At 41.2% G+C, this 19,888-nt stretch overlaps 1 protein-coding gene across 2 annotated transcripts in view; it reads left to right on the top strand.

Annotated features, from left to right (window-relative positions):
• The window catches only part of eml5 (EMAP like 5), a 48,498-nt gene that overhangs the window by 13,547 nt on the left and 15,063 nt on the right, over positions 1-19,888 (top strand). The window contains exons 3-25 of one of the 2 annotated variants that reach the window (XM_030718895.1): positions 68-166; positions 548-616; positions 4,021-4,206; positions 4,741-4,876; positions 5,087-5,110; positions 6,473-6,674; positions 6,953-7,090; positions 7,212-7,468; positions 7,707-7,919; positions 8,016-8,183; positions 10,607-10,713; positions 10,797-10,915; positions 11,027-11,213; positions 11,352-11,457; positions 11,855-11,948; positions 14,469-14,569; positions 14,673-14,866; positions 15,482-15,593; positions 15,770-15,897; positions 18,355-18,496; positions 18,577-18,729; positions 19,516-19,647; positions 19,774-19,862. In XM_030718895.1, the coding sequence (XP_030574755.1) occupies positions 68-166; positions 548-616; positions 4,021-4,206; positions 4,741-4,876; positions 5,087-5,110; positions 6,473-6,674; positions 6,953-7,090; positions 7,212-7,468; positions 7,707-7,919; positions 8,016-8,183; positions 10,607-10,713; positions 10,797-10,915; positions 11,027-11,213; positions 11,352-11,457; positions 11,855-11,948; positions 14,469-14,569; positions 14,673-14,866; positions 15,482-15,593; positions 15,770-15,897; positions 18,355-18,496; positions 18,577-18,729; positions 19,516-19,647; positions 19,774-19,862 (3,156 nt within the window). The remainder of the gene's footprint in view (positions 1-67; positions 167-547; positions 617-4,020; positions 4,207-4,740; positions 4,877-5,086; positions 5,111-6,472; positions 6,675-6,952; positions 7,091-7,211; positions 7,469-7,706; positions 7,920-8,015; positions 8,184-10,606; positions 10,714-10,796; positions 10,916-11,026; positions 11,214-11,351; positions 11,458-11,854; positions 11,949-14,468; positions 14,570-14,672; positions 14,867-15,481; positions 15,594-15,769; positions 15,898-18,354; positions 18,497-18,576; positions 18,730-19,515; positions 19,648-19,773; positions 19,863-19,888) is intronic. The other variant, XM_030718896.1, reaches the window with a different exon arrangement.

Genomic DNA, 19,888 nt, shown 5'->3' on the forward strand with positions numbered 1-19,888 from the left:
CCTCACGAGTACAAAAGCACTATATATATAAGAACGGTTAATTTACCATTCTTTGCTCTTTTCGCAGTGTTTGGTGTCTGTGGGTTTGGACTCTAAAAACACAATCTGCGTGTGGGACTGGAGGAGAGGGAGGGTTCTGGCAGCTGCTCCTGGTCATACAGACAGGGTAAACATTTTCTTCACCCCCTGACTCCATCACAAGCTCAGTATTGACTGCCTCAATTAGCTATAAATGCAGGATGGAGCACCTGCCCAACGGGTACATAAACAAGTTAGGCCTGATTGATTGTAAGCCTTCCAGAGCCCATCTGAGGGTGTACATCTAATGAAAAGGAATTTAAAAAAGATGAAATACAGGCAGCTGTTGTTTTCTAATTCAGCCCACACACATTATAACACAGGCAGGGTAAACACACACAGACACACACAACACACTTTTTTTTTTTCCTTTTAATTTCCTCCTCCTGCAGCAAATGTGGTTATTAAAAGTCCAGACTTGAAGGTGGATGTTGCGGTATTTAATGCACTGTATGTTTTCTTCCTGCAGATATTTGACATATCGTGGGATTTGTACCAGCCGAGCAAGCTCGTAAGCTGTGGTGTCAAACATATCAAGGTAAAGCCATTTCCCGGTCATTTTTATGCAGTATACTGTCGATGGCTCAGGCTTGCACAATATGTGAAAACAGATTATGATTTTTAGAAGTTTTTCTGGTGCCTCGTTCCTCCCTGCTTTATCGTCATGGCCACATCAAAGCCTTAAAATAGATCTATGCAAATTCATTTTATTTCATGGTTATAAGGCACTTAACATAAGTAGGACAGGCAAAGACTCGCTCTCTCTTCTCTCATATTTGTAGTAATCTGCACTGCAGACAGTAAAATGTTTCTTTTTGTATGGAAGACCATGACTCTGCTACTCAGCTCCCCCTTTCAAAAATCCCCATTCAGCTTATAAAAGCCCTCCACTGTACAAACTGCAGCTGTGCTCACTTCCCTTTCCAGGCCTATCTCTATCACTTCTTTTCACACAAGAGTGGTCCTCATAAATCTTCAATGAGTTGATGCAGGGTGTCTGTCTTCGCCAACCCTTCCCTTGGGATGTGTAGCTGTAGTGTTCAGAGGAGGCTTATTTCCAAAACACTGGGAAAAGAATGAATCATGCTCAGATCGGAAATGTACCCTCTGGCCCTGCAAGGCTAAGTATTCAAGCACGCTTAAATGGGCAATGCAGTCAAATATGGGTGTGAGGTCAGGAGGTTAACTTACTGTACGTTTTTCTCGGTGTGTAACGTTCTCTCATAGTAATTACCCTCTGAACTCTTCCTCAACTGCCACAATACAGAAACCCTCTCCGGCTCCTGCACCCCACCCCCCCCCCACAGTCTTTACTGAATACTTGGGTCCTTCCCCATCCTCCTCATCTCCTTTCCCCCCTTCGGGTTGTCTGATGCCAAGGCAATCCAGCAATTGTCCCACATAATTCCCCAGCCTTCACCCTGCAGACCATGTGACATCTGCTCCCCTGGCCTGTTTTTGCTCAGTGATTATAGCACTCAGAGCATACAGGAGATTTAGCCCCAGTAATCCACTCACTACCAGGCTGAGGAAAACACTACCTCTGTGGTGGGGACGCTTTCCTCCACATGCAGCTCCTCATCACTGTTTGTGTTTTGAATTGTTCAGACCTTATTTTGCCCTTCTTCAGCCACACACACATAGACCCCACATATCCAGCTGTTTAGAAGAAGACTGTAGTACATTCGTCTTGTGTGTTGCAGCCTGGTGTCTCCCAACCGTTTGACTTCTTACGACAAAGCATTATCTGTTTGTGACACCTAGTCAGAAGCCTTGAACATTATTGAGGCTTAGAGTTGTAAAATCATTCAGTCAATTATGAGGAAAAAAGCATCTTAACGTTAGAAGCAATTTACAAACGACCTAATTACCTTGTTTTGCAAATTATTTCCAGCAAATCATCTAACAAGACCCCTTTGTTGGGATCCAGAACCATAGGTTGGCAACCAACCTCAAATCCTGCATACATAACATCATAATTTCATTCATTCTTATTTGTAAAGAAGTTTTTATTTATCTTAAATCAACTTGCTTGTGTCGTGTAATCATATATAGTGATCTCACTCACATGGTGTGTAAGCTATTCTGTCTTTCCTAATAATCTCAAAGTCTATCAATACATTATCACACCACTCGGATATGAATAGAAACAAACTGATGTGCCTGGAACAGTATAAAATATATCCACAATTTTAATATTTTCGTGGTCAGTAAAATGTCTAGGGTACATGGTCAAAACTGTTTGTGAGAGAGACATTTGTGTTTTGGGTCATCTGAAAGCCACAAAGCTCACAGAGAGCACTTGAGTTCAACACAGTGTGACTGAATGACACCAGCTTCGAGGAAATCTGCTCTAGACAAAGCCTGAGGGAGGTCATCTAGCTGTCCTTACAGCAGGCTGCCAAGTAGTTGACCTCTGTTAGAGTAGCAACAACATTCAGGGTCACTATAGTTGAGCAAAAGGGGAAGTTATGAGTGGGATGCAGGGTGTACAGGGTTGTGCAGTGCAGTAGATAATGAATGACTGACCTTTCTGTGTTAATTACACTTAAAAGGTTTCCCTTGGGGTGATGGTGGAGGTAACTGAGCTAATGACATACCACTAATCCTGTGCTAAGAGGAGACGCTCATTCAGAAGTGTCATTGCCAGGACTTGATTTTTATTCCAAACAGTCTTGTCTTCCAGGACCTTTCCTCTGTGGTGTCCCTGTCCTTATGTGCCTCTCTCCTGCTCATGGCCTCATCATAAACCTCTCCAGCATCCAGTTCTCTCTCAGTAATTCAGCAGCAAAGGGATTAGCCAGCGTCTGTGTCTCGCTGCCTTATCAGTTGTGGGCAGGGAGGGCTGTGTAGTCACGCCGCATCCATCCCTGCTGCTTCTGCAAACCCCCTCCCACCAACCCTTACCATACTCAGTACTTGACACACTTTCACCTGTGTGTCCCTGTATACCTCAGACACTTATCATCTTCACTATTTAACCTTCAACCCCTTCGCCACACGTAAGCTCCCTAACATGCAAATACTCACTCAAATCTCAGTGAGGAGCTCAGGATTAGAAAAGCCCTGCTGTGGTAAGGTGTGGACAAGCCTTAAATGTTTGATGGCATCTACGATGCTCGCCTCTGATAATCGATCCCTCCTGTTAGCGTATGACAGCTCTATCAGTCAGGAGGATGGGTGTTAGTGAGGGTGTGACAGGCTGTCACTTACAAAGAGCTCATTTATTTATCCTGTTACTGCCTACCAAGCTGCTATTCATGTATTGTTCAATACGCAAATAATCAACTTGATTTAAGCTATAAGTTTAAATAGATTTTTGCAAAAACCAATTGTCAACCACATGACCAGGTAAACCAGAAAATAGGCTGTCAGTGTGTCAGTTGATGAGTGTCTCGGATTGCCAGTATCCGAGACGGCTTTCTTGAGCTTTGTCCCTGTGATCTCATCTTCATGCAGTCTCATTTTCATTTGCTCCTCCGCCATTTGATGGATTTCACCGCCAGACGAGGTCATGCCTGTGCATCCCAATGACCTTGTTCATAATTCATGAGCCTGTGTGTATGTATGCATGCATGCAGGCTTGTGTCTGTGGATGCTGATCAGGTGATTACAGCATTGATCCCGAGCAAGAGTTCCCAGTATCACATACAGAGGATGGGGTGAGGTGTGGGATTACAGATTTTGAATTTGACTTTTCTTTCAAGGTCTGTGTGTGTGTGTGTGTGTGTGTGTGTGTGTGTGTGTGTGTGTGTGTGTGTGTGTGTGTGTGTGTGTGTGTGTGTGTGTGTGTGTGTTTAATGGTGGTTGTATGTGTGTGTCAAAACATAAATGACTTTGATGCCAAATACTGCATTATTATGCCTGTGCTGTTTCAGGACAGGATTACACAGGGGATTATTAGCCACCATACTCTTCCACTCTTTCTGTTTGTGTTTGCAGTTCTGGAGCTTATGCGGTAATGCTCTCACACCCAAACGTGGTGTTTTTGGCAAAACTGGGGATCTCCAAACAATCCTCTGCCTTGCTTGCGCCAAGGACGAAGTCACGTATTCAGGTGCCTTGAACGGTGACATCTACGTGTGGAAGGGGATTAATCTGATGAGGACGGTGCAGGGTGCTCATGGGGTAAGTGTCTAATCAGGTTTCTTTGTGGTTTTTGGCTCAGGCTGCAGCTGCATACAGAGCAGAACCACAGTAAAAACCTCTAGTAAACGTAACCAGGTTCAAAACTATGCTTGCTGGATTTACTTGATTCTGCTCTGTAGAAAAGGATCAGCCTTTTCCTCCACAGGATTAAATGATATCTACGGGATCAACAGCTGGGTGAGGGGATGGGCAAATGGGGGAGGGGATAATAACTACAGTGCATGTCCCATTCCTGCTTTTTGTGTCACCAAATATCTTACTGGGGCTTGGACAGGGGTCATCAGACAAACTAGGACATGAGTAGAGCTTTCCAATTACGCTATAATGAAAACAAATATGACAACTTCCTTTTCTCAGTTTGGTTTTGTCTCAAGGCCTCTGTAGCAAGTTTGTAATTGCAAAAGCCTTGTTAAACAAATGAGCAGCAGCGCCATGGAGTTTGTAGCTGAGGCTGGTTCTGTCGTTGCTCATTTATTGTGCAGATCCTCACTGACAGCCTGTCATTTTCTCCAGTCAGGGATTTTCAGCATGAATGCCTGTGAAGAGGGCTTTGCCACCGGGGGCCGAGACGGCTGTGTCCGGCTGTGGGATCTCAACTTCAAACCAATTACTGTCATTGATCTCAGGGAAACAGACCAAGGATATAAAGGTGATGTCAGATTCACTCTTTTTTTCCATTAATTTGGGTACAGAAATGTTGCAGGCCAAACTTTGGTCTCCTGAGCCACTGTGAGAATGAGCAAATACTGTTGCATGAAAAAGGTAATGCTTTGCACCTCTTTTTTGTTTATTTTACTAACATTTTCTTCTTGCTCTCTATTTTTCCCGTCTCCTTTACTTTTAATCTTGGACCTAACAGTAGCTAGAGGTGAAAATAGCCGAGGTGGGTAATGTCATTGAGGGCAGAGTTAACAACCATGTCAGTCTGTTTGTAGCAGTCCCCATATTGTTCTGCTGTTCCTCTTGTTGTTAGTAAGTCCAAGCACTGTTGCAATTTTTTGCACTGCATACAGATGTCCTCCACAGTCCTGTGCAAATGTTTTAAGCACATACAGTAAATTGCAGAGGCTTTCAGAAATAATGCCCTTGAATAACTTTTAATTTTCAAAGTGTGCAGAAGCAAGTTTGCAAAAAGCAGTTGAATAACGTTCAAAAGTCACTGTGTAGACTGGCAGGCAAACTCCTGACTTTACACTCAGACACCCTGATCAATTAAACTTTTTCATTCAATGTCAGTTAGTCAGAGTGAGCTTATTTCAAAATTTGGGACAAAACAGGGTGAAATGCCCTTTAAAGGAATGTGTTATAATTTAAAATTCATGTTTTTGTGTTGTTTAATGATACAGAAACATCACCAGCTAATAATGCAAACATTTAAAATTGCAGCATATCAGCTGTCCGTTCATGAAGAAAATAGTACTGTGAAGAAAGAGCAAGATTTAATTAATGTGTTTAACAGCACACAAAAAAGCTATGTTAAGGCTTAAATAGTCTTCGAATGTTGTGTTTATCTAGTTTATTTTATATAATGTCTTAGTGTGGATGAGAGAGTGAATTTAAGATACTGGGATTCCCAACTGTGTCCTTGTTTTTATTTATCGATTAATTCAGCCAAAGTGCAGCAAACAAATGAAAGACTAAATAGAATCGCTGTTTATCTTAAAGGAGAACAAGCTCTCCTACACTTTTTCATGGTGCTTATCAGGTGGGCTGTTCCAAGTATCGTGGAGAAGTTGTTTCATTTCTTCCATTCATTGAGTCTATCTCAGTTTCTTCTGTCTGGTTGTGTAATCCCAGACTGACTTCAGTCTGTGTGGGCCTCACCTTTTTCTTGCTGAAGATAGCTCTTGATGATTTTGCCTGTTTGTTTGAGGCCATTGTAATGCTGCAGAATGACTCAAGGACTGCATCTCTGATGGATAAGAAACCAAACATCCAAAGTGCCTAAAACTTTTGTACAGTACTGTATGTATAGAGCACTTGCATCCTGCATCCTATACTTGCTGTATTACCAAAAGTCAGTTGCAGATCGGCTTGAAAACATGTGCCATCCTTGTATTTCTTGTTAAACTCTCTGGCCTAGCCTGCAGATGGCTATTATCACTTGCTGTTTTTATTATCCTTGTCATGTCTTTAATAGTGGCTGTATTTTATAAGTGTCAAATGTCTGTCTGCTTTCATGTTTGGATGTTATTTTTTTAATTTTTGGTTATGTTTACCATTTGTGTATGTGTGTTTCTGACAGGGCTGTCAGTGCGCAGTGTATGCTGGCGGGGAGATCACATCCTAGTGGGCACACAGGACAGTGAGATCTTTGAGATCGTGGTCCATGACCGCAACAAGCCCTTCCTCATCATGCAGGGTCACTGCGAGGGCGAGCTTTGGGCGCTGGCCGTGCACCCGACTAAACCTCTGGCTATGACTGGTAGTGACGACCGCTCAGTCAGGTAAAGCTTCCGCCTGTGCAGTGTTAACTCATGCACACAATTTCTGAGTAAAATATGAGTCCCCCCCAGTGCAATATTAGTTAGGTTTGTAACCTTGTTGACCTTTCATGCTGTTGGTGCAATTGTAACTGCCTGGGTGTAGCTGTAAAACTAATGTATGACAGGAAAACGGACACAAATATCATTGCTTCTTCATTTTTCTCTTGCACATTCGGCCAGTTTCTCCTCTGCTCTGGTTGTTTTTCCCCTTCATTTTTCCTGCCGTTATGTCCATACAGGATATGGAGCCTTATAGATCATGCACTGATAGCTCGCTGTAACATGGAGGAGCCTATCCGCTGTGCAGCCGTGAGCACTGATGGTATTCACCTGGCACTGGGAATGAAGGATGGCTCATTCACCGTTCTAAGAGTCAGGTGGGTACCTGATTCGAAAGCTGGATGGAAAATTTTGATCTATCTATAAATCTCCCATAAATGAAAAGGGTGCATTATTCAGTGTCCACTTTAGCTGATACATTTCTCTGCTTCCCTCCAGAGACATGACTGAGGTGGTACACATAAAAGACAGGAAGGAGGCCATCCATGAGCTGAAGTACTCCCCCGATGGGGCCCACTTGGCTGTCGGCTCAAATGATAACTCAGTAGACATCTATGGTGTGGTGCAGAGGTACAAGAAAGTGGGTGAGTGCATTGGCTCCAGCAGCTTTATCACCCATATGGACTGGTCCACAGACAGTAAATATCTGCAGACCAATGACGGCAGCGGCAGGAGGCTCTTCTATAGGATGCCAAGTAAGTACAAGGATATAGACTGTTGAATATGTTGTAGCTTAGGAGATAGAATAGTTTGTCCACTTATTGGCAGATTTGCATGTTGAAGCATCCTTGAGCACAATTTCAAACTGAGAGTGCATGTGATCAATGAATAAAGTGCATGGAATAAATTGCTATATGATATTGTGTTTAAGTGGTCAAAAATTGTAGAAAAGGAGTTGCTTTGTGAGACAAAATGTTTCTGTCTCTTGTTGAGGTGGGAAGGAGGTGACCAATAGGGAAGAGCTGAAACTGGTACAGTGGGCTACGTGGACATGTGTGTTGGGCCCTGAGGTCAATGGAATATGGCCCAAATACTCAGACATCAATGACATCAACTCTGTGGACGCCAACTTTAACAACCAAGTTTTAGTAACTGCTGATGACTATGGACTAGTCAAACTTTTGCGATATCCATGCATAAAAAAAGGTAAAGATCTTATTTCATTACAAAAATACAGCTAAGTAGTGGCATTTTTGATAGAATTTTGCACTCTTCTCCTCATGTATTATCTCTTGATTTCAGGTGCAAAATTTAAAAAGTATTTAGGTCACTCAGCTCACATAACCAATGCTAGATGGTCTCATGACTACCAGTGGGTCATAACTATCGGGGGTGCTGATCACTCAGTGTTCCAGTGGAAGTTTGTTCCTGAAAGAAAGTCTAAAGAAGCTCTGCATATAGCACCTCAAGGTATGATATTGGCTTCACCCAGTCTCTATTTGCATTACTGTACTTACTGTAATGTGGCAGTCTGTGCCCTTCAAAACTGTAGATTTTACTTCTGAGCAATCCATTTAGGAATATTGCAGTGATATATTTTAATGTAGGTGATGACTTGCATTACTGATATTACTTATTTCATAAAATCAGTAGCTCCTGCCAACAAGACATCAAATTAGACTAAGTGTGGAAGCCTGATGTCCACTCAATCTCCTCTTCAAACGAGGAATATGGTCTACAGCAAAATTTGTTTTGTTTGTTGTTCATTTTACTGAGAGTTACACAATACCTCTTACTGTTACGCATTTTTACAAGTTACCAAAGAGAAAGCACAGATGTATTATTGATGGCTGAATTCCATTTAGGAGAATTTCTGCTCTTGTACATGCTGGTTTACTGTAATGGCTTACTGGGACACTTAATGGAATGGTGTCATCATTAATTCTCCCTGTGCTTTTACTACTGTGACAAGTAAAAATGTCTGCTGTGATACCACTTTCTTGTCTGTGTGGTATAAATAAAATAAATGGTTTGCTGTGCAACAATGCTGGGAAAAGAGAGAGACTACTTCGCTTGGCTCTGTCAAAAAATACTACTGCAACACCCCTCCTACTGTCTTCCTGTGGTCCTAGCCTGTCTTGGAAGGCAGTTGGCTGACTTTGCCGGGTGTTCAGTTAATGCAGCTCACCTGAGTTTTTTAGCCCAATAAAGCTGGCCCATGTTTTAATTTGGGTTTTGTTTTTTCCTGTCATCTAGCACCAACCTTTATTTTTGTGTTTCTGTCTAACAACTTCACAGCGCATATGCTGACATTACTAACTTAAGCTACATTTGTTTAATTTTGAGAAATTCCATCTTATTTAAATAAATGTATTGTGTGCATTACTCATCACTTGCTTTTTGCCAGTTTGTGGAAAATTGGGGGCTTGTCCAGGACCTCTTTTACTTACAGACGTCAAAGAAACCAACTTAGTTGGCGATGTTTTTTCTCACTAGGCTCAATTGTACCATGATTGCCTTCACTTTCCTGTTGGCCTTGCTCACACTGCACTTAATAATTAAGGCCAAGTCCATTTCACTTAGTCCCAACATCTCCACTTCTCTCTGTCTCTCATGTTCACAAGCTTTTAAAAAACACTCTTGCGAACCACAATGAGTACTCCATCACTGAATGCATTTTGTGGCTTATTGGGGAATATTTTGGAAGCAGTGACAGTTTGTCCTCTCACATGCCTTTTAGATCCATTAATTACTTTGCAAAGAAATATTTAAGGATGCAGCTGTTGTTGTTTGTGCTTGGATGCAGGTAGTGCGCAAGTCTAACTGAACTGTGCCTGGGGCCACCTCTTTAAGCAGGCCAGGCTTAAGGTTCACTTAACCGTGCTAGGGTACAGTATGCTCATACTAGTCAAACAAACTGGACTTTGAAGGAGTCAAACATTGTTGGTCACGATGCAGATTGCCTGGGGTGTGTACACCCTTAGCGAGAGCCAGGTTAACTTTTCCATTCTTCCAGTCTTTATGTGGTCTTTAGCTGTTGACTATTGACTAGCTCCATACCCACATACGTGAAAATGGGCTTTCTTATCTGATTTTCCAAAATGCTTCTGAAATAAGTCTGAAACTACGACTGTTTCTTTGACTTCAACACTCCCTTTGCCAGTTTCAATTAATTTATCACCATATATGTAATTCTTACCTATAAGGGGTTTTGTGAATGTAGCTTCCTGTCACATAAAATGCATACTGCTCCCACTAGCCTCATGAACTTGATGTGCTAACCCACAAGAGAGCAATGTACTAGATTTCTCCCTTCCTGTACTTTTTTTTTTTTTTTTTTTTTTTTAAGTGAACCATCATTTCTGTAAAGTTCTGCAAAGGAACGACCATCACATTAATTAAGACAAATCCAATAAAAGTGAATGAACCTTGGAAAGTATAATTGCATTGTCTTTCCCAAGTCATATTTTTTCCAGAGACAGACTGCTGTTGTGCTCTCTGAAATTAAACCACATACTAACTGCCTTTCCTTTTAATTTTCCTAATGGACCTTGTGAGTAGCCGTCCTTAGCTGCCAGTTCTGCTTATTGCCTTGTCTTGGCAAGGCTTTACTGTGCTGCATCAGCATTATTGTACATTTTTCTTGAGTGTTGTCACTGAAGCACGACAGCCTAATAAATAGGAGATGTCGTAGTGTTATTACATGACTGACCCTCACTCCCACTGAAACAGGAAGCAGTGTTTCTTTTTTTTATTTGTTTGTTTGTTTGTTTTTGGTTTTTAACTGTGTATGTAGTAGTATATTTTTCTGATTTAGAAGCGTGTGTGTGTGGGGGGGGGGGGGGGGGGGGGGGTGCTGACGTGCCGTGATGTAACCTTGTTTCTGCCTACAGAGACACTAGCAGACTCTAATAGTGAAGAGTCAGATTCTGATCAGTCAGACGTACCTGAGATGGACTCAGAAATTGAGCAGGAGACACAACTCACATATCGACGACAGGTTTGTGTTGAAATCCAAAGCATCTCCTGGGAAATTATATGGTGTAACAAGCAGCATATGAACACTTTTCCATGTGCATACAGGTTTATAAAGAAGATCTACCTCAGCTCAAAGAGCAGTGCAAGGAGAAGCATCGAGCAACAGCTATGAAGAAGAGAGAACGAGCACCAGGGAGTGGAGTGAAGTTGCACTTCATTCATGGGTGGGCTCAGAAATTGTGTAATCCCACACTACACCAGTATTATAAGAATTTCAAGTAGGGAAGTCTCTTCATGCATGGTGACTAAATAAAGCCCCTTCTTTTTGTTTGCAGCTACAGGGGGTACGATTGCAGGAGTAACTTGTTCTACACCCAGACTGGCGAGATAGTGTACCATGTTGCTGCTGTAGGGGTTGTGTACAACAGACAACAGAATACTCAACGTTTCTACATGGGCCATGATGATGATGTCCTCTGTCTGGCTCTCCACCCCCTAAAGGACTTTGTAGCTACAGGCCAGGTAGCTGCTAGACCCCTAACATAAAATATTCAAGGTTTTGGGGGGGGTTACGGGTCCTCAAAAATCTGTGAGCTGAGCTTTAGCCAAAGGTTTTCTCTTGGAAGATTCTGTACATTTGAATCTGTCTTGTCTATCCAGGTTGGCAGAGATTCCTCCATCCACATATGGGACACAGAAACATTAAAACCCATGTCTGTTTTGAAGGGTTTCCACCAGCTCGGAGTGTGTGCTTTGGACTTTTCAGGTAACACCCAGTGTTGCTTTTTCAGGCTGCATTTAGCTAACCCAGATATGCTTTTTATACAAACAAATCATTTCAGAAAAAAGTGTGTGTGTTACACATAAAAGAAGTGGCTAAATTCTCAAGTCACCAATTTTACAAGTAACAGCGAAGAACCTTTTTCTGCTGTCTTTTAGTCACAGCAGTCTGACAGCATCAAGGTAGAGCTGTTCGTCTGACTATCCTTAATTGGCCCCAGATAGAGGCATGGTGGTGATCTGTATGTCATAGTCAGTGAATCACCTGCTGTAGATCAAATCCTCCAGGATGCTTTCATGTTGCTAACAAGGGCTAAACTTCACTCAACCAAAGCATGGGCTGGCTTTCTCTGTGCTGTACTGACTGACTTTTCCATCCACAGCGGATGGCAAACGACTGGCCTCTGTGGGCCTGGATGACAATCACACCATTGTGCTGTGGGACTGGAGAAAAGGGGAGAAGCTCTCCGCTATGCGGTTAGTATAGTTATATTACAATGTTTGCACATCTGCAAGATGGCCTTTCAGCATCCAGGAGCTGCTGTCCCCCTCTTCATGAAAGCTTTGACAAACCTTCCTGTTAATTATGGAGATTGTTTGAGCACTTTTGCATTAAATATGGACATTTATACATGAGCTCTAAATTGAAGCCACTTTGCTGTGAAATGCCCGACAATGTGATTGATGGAGCAGTGGGACAAAAAAGGAATTCCCTTTTAGATTACATGGCTGCTCCTCTGTAGAAGTAAAGCCTGCCTGACCCTGAATTGCCCCAGGGTCTTGGCTGTAGATCCATAATCAAAGAGAATTACTTTGAACTCATCTTGGTAGATGAGATCCTGGTAAGTTTGAGCTGCTTGATATGTCAGACCTTATTTGCACAAGGAAACATGTTAGGAAAATGTATTAGAAGGCAGTCTTTTGAGATGTACCCTGTTTCCCATTGTGCTGGACACACAGAAAAGCAAATGGTTTGCAGAAATAATCAGGCAATGAAAAGAAAAAGTGGTAACAGGCAAGTAATGAAAACAATCACATGTCTTGCAAGGCCTGAAACAAATTGACCAATAAAGACTAAGTGTAAAAGTCTCCATTTTAAAAGTGTGTCAGATAAATGAAAACTTGAGCATCCAAGATAAAGTGTGATAATCTGGTTCCCATCATTACAGTGATGCATATGATCCCTTTATATGGTGATGTAAACGGAACACAAATGTACACTCGCCAGGCTTGCACACTTTAGATTAGATTACCAGACCTGAGTTTTGACTTTCTTTAAAGCATTAAAGGTGTCGATTTCTTCAAAAGATATCGTAAGATTTTGAGTTCTGAAATGATATAACCTACAAACCAGAAGGAACCAGAAATAACTAACAGGAAAACATCCATATCCCAAAATATCTCTGCTTTTGCTTTGTTGCTTGTCCTACTTGTTGTTCGTATTTAGTATTTACTCCAGTGAAATACCCTGTGGCTACTTTGGAGCGGTGCATTGTGAGTTGCTCTCCTGCGTGTTGTTTGCCAGGCTCTCACTGGAGCGCGGGGACGGCTAGAGCAGCGTTAATCTCGTTTGTAGACACTGGTGGGAAATGCAGTGAGGTGGGCAAAGAGAAATGGGGCCTGACAGAGCCTTACTTGTACGGCGTCGCTGCCTCAGCCTCAGCTGGCAGAGGAGGAGTGGGTATGAGATGCAGAGCCTGAAGTGGGTGCTTTTATTAGTTTCAGTGTCAGCTTTAGTTTTTCTTTATTTCAGTATAAGAAGATTTAAGAATTTCAGAGCAGTACAATAATAAGATGCAACAATATAGGTAGGCATCGCAGTCAATAAACATTCATCACGGCTTCCTTGGTGTAGATGTGTTGACTAAATTTGACCAAGTTAGTAAGGACTAAAATTAATGTGCATTTTTTTTTTTTTTTTTTGTTTTAGGAAGATTTGTAAGTACACAATTTCTTTCTTTTAAGTATAGTTAGGCCCGAGCCTCCCGAAGGGATCGGCGAGGAGCCTATTGTATTCGCTCGCGCGAAAAACGAAAAAGGGTCAAAGTCGTTTTTATTTATTTCTGTTAACTAAAATCTTTTTTTTAAGCTTGATTTTCTTTTTTAGTTTTATTTAATAAAATACAGAACTATAATACTTAGATCAGTACACTTATATTTCCACTTTTTAACTCATATTTTAATAGTAGTTGATGTTTCCTTATAATTAAATCTTTTTCTGAACTTTTTTTTTATGGATTCAGTACTCAAACCATCCACCCTTTTTTACCACTTAGGGTCATGGGGGGCTAGAGCCTCCTACATGGCCCTAAAGCCTCCATGACCTTCTGTCATAAAGTGGGGTACACCATGGATAGCTCACCAGCCTATTACAGAGCCCTCTTAACTACACTTTATAGACAAGCTTATTGACGACACCTCTATATTTTTTAAAATTTTATGCCAAGTCCAAAATTAATTTAAAAATATGTAGATACCATCCATCCATCCATTTTCTTCCACCCATCCAATTCAGGGTCGTGGGGGAGGCTGGAGCCTGTCCCAGCTGCCACAGGGTGAGAAGCAGGGTCGACCTTGGACAGATCGCCAGCCTGTCGCAGGGCTAACACAGAGAGACAGATAACCATTCATACTCACGTTCTTGCTTATGGGCAATTTAGAATCACCAATTAACCTAACCCCACTAACTGCATGTCTTTGGACTGTGGGAGAAAGCCAGAGTACCCAGAGAGAACCCATGCAGACATACAAAGAACATGCAAACTCCACAAAGAAAGGCACCACCCAGATGGCGGAATCGAGCCCAGGGTGCTGTGAGGCAACAGTGCTAACCACCGCAGCGCTGTGCAGCCCCAATATGCAAATTAACTTTTATTTACCTCAAGATCAAGAAATAAGAACAGACTCAGTTTAAAATTATTTTAATTGTGCGGCAGTGTAAAAAAATGTACTAATTAAATGTTTTCCCATATTTAAAAATTTCCAACTTGTTTTCAGGGGAAGCAAGGACAAGATATTTGTTGTCAAAATAAATCCCTACCTTCCTGACAAGCTCATCACAGCTGGTGTGAAACATATGAAGTTTTGGCATAAAGCTGGTAAGACCTGTATTTCACTGTTGACTAGCAGAACAGGCTCTAATAAGCAGAGCTCTGGCTTAGCTGTGACACATCTCGGCATGACTGTCTGTGTCTCTTTCAGGTGGTGGTCTAATTGGGCGCAAGGGGAACATGGGAAAGACAGAGACTATGATGTGTGCTGTGTATGGCTGGTCAGAGGAGATGGTGTTTTCAGGCACATGCACAGGGGACATTTGCATCTGGAGGGACATGTTCCTGATGAAGACTGTCAAAGCTCATGACGGCCCTGTTTTCAGTATGCACGCCCTAGAAAAGGTATAGGACAAATGCAGGAGGAAATGTTCTTCCCCTTATCAGAACTTTTTCTATAACTTGCAGATCATTAAATGCTGTTATTCTATTTTAAAGGGGACCTGTTGTGCTTTTTCTTATTTTCTGGTGGATGTCCATCCTAAACTTCATCATTATGAGCCAAATTCTCTGGCTTCAGACTGCTTATCTTTGTTATGATGTCAGTGAGAGCAGATATTATTAATATGTTCATCTCAGGCACACAGCTCTGGCTGTGAACATGTGCTGTTATATCTTTTGTTAGAAGGGTCACACAATCAGAAGAAAGTTGCCTTCAATGAAGGGGGATGGGAGTTAAAAGATCTTGTTTCATACAAGGACAGAATTAAGGGCTGCACTGATGCCCTGCATAAGGTAAATAAGGAGCTACTCAGAGTCCAAGAATAAAAATATGGAGTTGTAAATGAGCACAGTAGGTCCCCTTTGAAATATGACATTAGATGGCAATTTCCTAGTTAGATTTCCTGTTTAGATTCCTCTTTTTATAGCAGGTATTATCTGTCATAAGATTTCACTTGACAGTGACATGCTCAATCAGCAGGAGATCACTATAGCTTTACATGTGGAAATATTTTGTAGGGATTTGTGACTGGTGGAAAGGATGGTATAGTAGCTCTGTGGGATGATACTTTCGAGAGGTGCCTCAAAACATATGCCATCAAGAGATCTGTCCTAGCTCCAGGCTCCAAAGGTAAAAAGATCACCCTGTTCTCAACTGTCTGCTGTTGTCCTTAGGTCATTTTTATCTACCATGATATAATACATCCATTTAAAATGCTAAATGCTTTTAACTGAAATGAAGATTGCAATCCTGTATCCTGGTTCCTGCTAAGGTCTTTGTAACTTCATTTTTTTAATTCACTGCAGGGTTGCTCTTAGAGGACAATCCCTCCATACGTGCCATATCTCTTGGCCATGGCCACATCCTTGTGGGGACCAAGAACGGCGAGATCTTGGAGGTGGACAAGAGTGGCCCCATCACTCTGCTTGTCCAGGTAAGAAGAAGAAAAACATCACATATCTGATAACATATGCAGTACATCAGCTTCAGACTAAACCATCACATATTCATGAAGATCCTAGTTTCTCTGCAGTATGATGAGCTGGAAGTCTGTAACTCGACAGCCGTAGTGGTAGTGAATTCTGAAGTTAGTAAAGATTTGAAAGGTGGAATATGTGCTTTTGTCGCCGATTTAAAAAAAAAAAAAAAAACATGGTGAGGATTGTTGGAATACATTTTACTTGGTGTAGAAGCATCCTTAAAGGAGTTAATAACATGGAGGCATAATGCTGGTGCCATAGATTACTTACCTGTGCAAGTTCATTTTCAGTGTTGTGCCTAAATTAATTGATAGCTGAGGCTTCCTGGTCTTTTCATGAGGTGATGGAAGGTTTAATCAGAGTATGTGAGGCCTTAAGGTTTGTACATCCACTTTGTGAAAGACTTTATGGGTGCAAAAATCTAGAAAAAAGAACTTTACAGTATGTTGCACTTTGTAAAATAGTGTCCCGTAGTAGATGCATATTATAGTATGGTTAATTGGTTAAAACGTACAAACAGATGCAGATTCACAGAGGAAATAGTCGTAAATGCTAATGAATTACTGGCACTCAGTGGGAGATTTTTAATTTGGTTAAGTGCTCCTGCAATTTCTCCTTGTCTGCCTTAATTTTAGGCAGACAGAGCAAATGCTATTGATTGCCCTTAAGATCACTCAAGAAGTGATCAATTGATGAGAAGAGATCGAAAGGGGATGGTTTATTCTACAAGCTAATGAGGTTAACTGTGTTAGATGAGTACAAACCCTGTGACTTAACTTCTTTGTAGGAATACTGGTACCTATAGGCAGTAAAGAAAGAAATTGAAGGATTATGTGTGTGTGTGGAAATGGTCTGCCCATTTGCTGCTGACTGCTGCTACACAATAGTGCCAAAGGTTTTCACTCACCCATCCAAATCATTGAATTCATGTCTTCCAATCACTTCCATGGCCACAGGTGTGTAAAAAAAAAAAAAAAAAAAAAAGCACCTAGGCATTTGTGAAGGAATGGGACACTGCCAGCCTTCCCAGAAGAGTTGAAGCTACAAAGAGTGGGCCCAAATCATATTAAACCCTCTGGATTAAGAATGGGATGCCACTCAAGTTCATGCGCGTGTGAAGGCAGATGAGTGAATACTTTTTGCAATATAGTGTATCATAAAGGAGAATAAATACATTTTTTTAAAGGCTAGGCAAATGTTGCTGTACACGTGTCCAAAACCTTGTTTCTGACATTAAAGCTACTGAAAGAGAAAGTGATCTAGTAGATTTAATCTTAAAGAGACTGAGTAGGAGCATTTATAACCAATGCCATATATTTATGTGTTCTGTCATACTTTTAATTGTAAAAAAAATCTTTCAATTTCTCTGCTTCACCGATCAACTTTCGTCTTTTTTTCAATGGTAAAGATAATGGAAATTTGTGTGGGAACGTTACCCTGGAATTATGTGTTTTTATTTTTAAACATTATAGGTTTTGATTTATTGGAATTATTCAGTTCTAATCATTGCATTGTGATGCTTTGCAGTGATTAATGGCCAACAGGCCTAGAACAACAAGATTTACTGCTGCAGAAGTCCTAATGCAGATGCTTGATTTCCAGAGGGATGTGATTAATTACAACTGAATATTTCAGAATATTTATCATATATAAAGGAAACTGTAAAGACATAATGAACACAGGAAAAAACATTATAAAAAGCTTTTTTGTGTATAATATTTAATGGGGTCATAAATGACTAAAATAGTTCTGTGTCAATGAGCACCCCTTCTTTAATTTTATAGCAAGAGAGCTCAAAAGCAAACACACAAAAGAGACAGAACTGACCATATTAAATGAAATTGTACTTACTAGCTCACATAATATAATAATAAAAAGTGCTCAGTTAAAAAAATTAATGTTTGGTCAAATCAGAAAGAAAAGCAAAAGTCCAAAAGGAAAGCAAACAAAACAGCAAGTGCATAAGCAGGAACAAGAGGCAGATAACACTGCAAACTGACAAAGACTAAAGGACAGCACACAGATTAAATAAACATAAGGGGTACACAGATAAGAAGGTGCAGATGAACACTAAGCAGACACTAAAGAGCTCAGAAGGAGCACAGAAGGAGGAAGTTAATACACAGAGACACATGAGAACCTTCAAAATAAAGAAAACACTTCAAAAAAAAAACCCAAAAAACAAGGGAATAATAAACTAAGTCAACAAAGCAACAAGATGTGCACAATAGGGAATAAACAAACAAATCAAAAAATAAACAAAATATTATTTATATTCATGGTGAATAATTTATTTCTTCATTTTTTTTAAAAAAAAGCTTTTTCAACTTCTGTTTTCCTCCATCACCTGTTGTAAAAGTGGAGTGATCACTTAAATCAAATCAAATATTTCTACTTTTGTGTATTGGCAGGGTCACATGGAGGGTGAAGTGTGGGGCCTGGCTACTCATCCCCATCTCCCTCTCTGTGCCACCGTCAGCGATGACAAAACCCTGCGCATATGGGACCTGTCACCGAGCCACTGCATGTTGGCTGTACGCAAACTCAGGAAAGGTGAGTCACTGTTGAAATGCTAACAGATAACAGGAAGTGGACTGGTCCCAGGCATTTAACAGACACCTTGCCCACCGCAGGCGGCCGTTGCTGCTGCTTCTCCCCTGACGGCAAAGCTTTAGCAGTGGGCCTGAATGACGGCAGTTTCATCATTGTGAACGCAGACACCCTGGAGGACCTGGTGTCCTTCCACCACCGCAAGGACATCATCTCAGATATCAGATTCTCTCCAGGTCTGTCTGATCACCTCCGCATTTCCTCACCAGTACGAAACTCTGAGAAGAAAATAGACCTCTAAAACCCATGTGCCCTCCAAAGCATCTGAGTTTACAGTACGTAGGATGCTGTGCAGAATTTCAGCTGGTGTATATATTTCTCTCCTGCTGTGAGTCGGAGAGATATTGCTGCAGGCATGACCCAAATTAATGGCTTTCTGTAATAAGGCCAGACAGAGAAACAGCAAGAGAGGAATGAGAAACAGTGGGGGTGGACAAAGTGAGAGCAAGAAACTAAACTCTCTTTCTCCTGGACACTTAACCTTAATCTACAATGCAAAGGATCCTGTTTCTCTGCCCAACACCCATTAATTCCTAAGAGCACCTTCCTTAGAGTACAAGCCATTATACATATAAGTTGTGTAATAATTGTTATTAATCCTCAGTCATGTTAATATATTATTATTATTGCAAATCTTTAGACCTGCTAGAGACTCCAAATTGGTGAAAAAAAAACTTCCGGTAGGGTCTATAGAACGCCAAACTTTGTGGTAATGCAATAATTTTTCTGTGAGACTAGAAGACAAGTCGAGGGAGGTGGACTAAGGGGGACATGTTTTTGTTTATTTATATGCCAGATGTTTTTGTACTTCATTATTCACCTGCTTATGATACTACATGAAAAGTCAGGGGATCACCAAAGTTAGCACGATTTGTGTGCAGGGCGATTGACAGCTTTTGAGATCATTCAGTCTGGACTGAAACTAACTTGCACATTTTTTCTTCCTTTCCTTGTTGGCTCAGGAGCTGGGAAGTACCTTGCAGTGGCATCAGGAGACAGCTTTGTGGATATTTACAATGTAATGAGCAGCAAAAGGGTAGGAGTGTGCAAAGGATGCCTCAACTACATTACCCATCTGGACTGGGACAAGAGAGGTAAGCAAGCTTCATAAAATACTCAATAAATCTCTGCAAATAACTGTTTAGGGACCAATTATAGATTCAAAATCTAACTGTTAAAAAATGTTAACCACTACACCCACTGGGCTCTTTCATTAACAGGAAAGCTACTCCAAGTCAACACGAGTGCTAAAGAGCAGTTTTTCTTTGAAGCTCCTCGGGGCAAGAGGCAGACCATCCCAGCTACAGAGGTAAGCAGTGAAAAAAAAAGGCACAG

This window comes from Archocentrus centrarchus, chromosome 22 (genome assembly GCF_007364275.1).
Source record: "Archocentrus centrarchus isolate MPI-CPG fArcCen1 chromosome 22, fArcCen1, whole genome shotgun sequence".
Taxonomy (NCBI): Eukaryota; Metazoa; Chordata; class Actinopteri; order Cichliformes; family Cichlidae; genus Archocentrus; species Archocentrus centrarchus.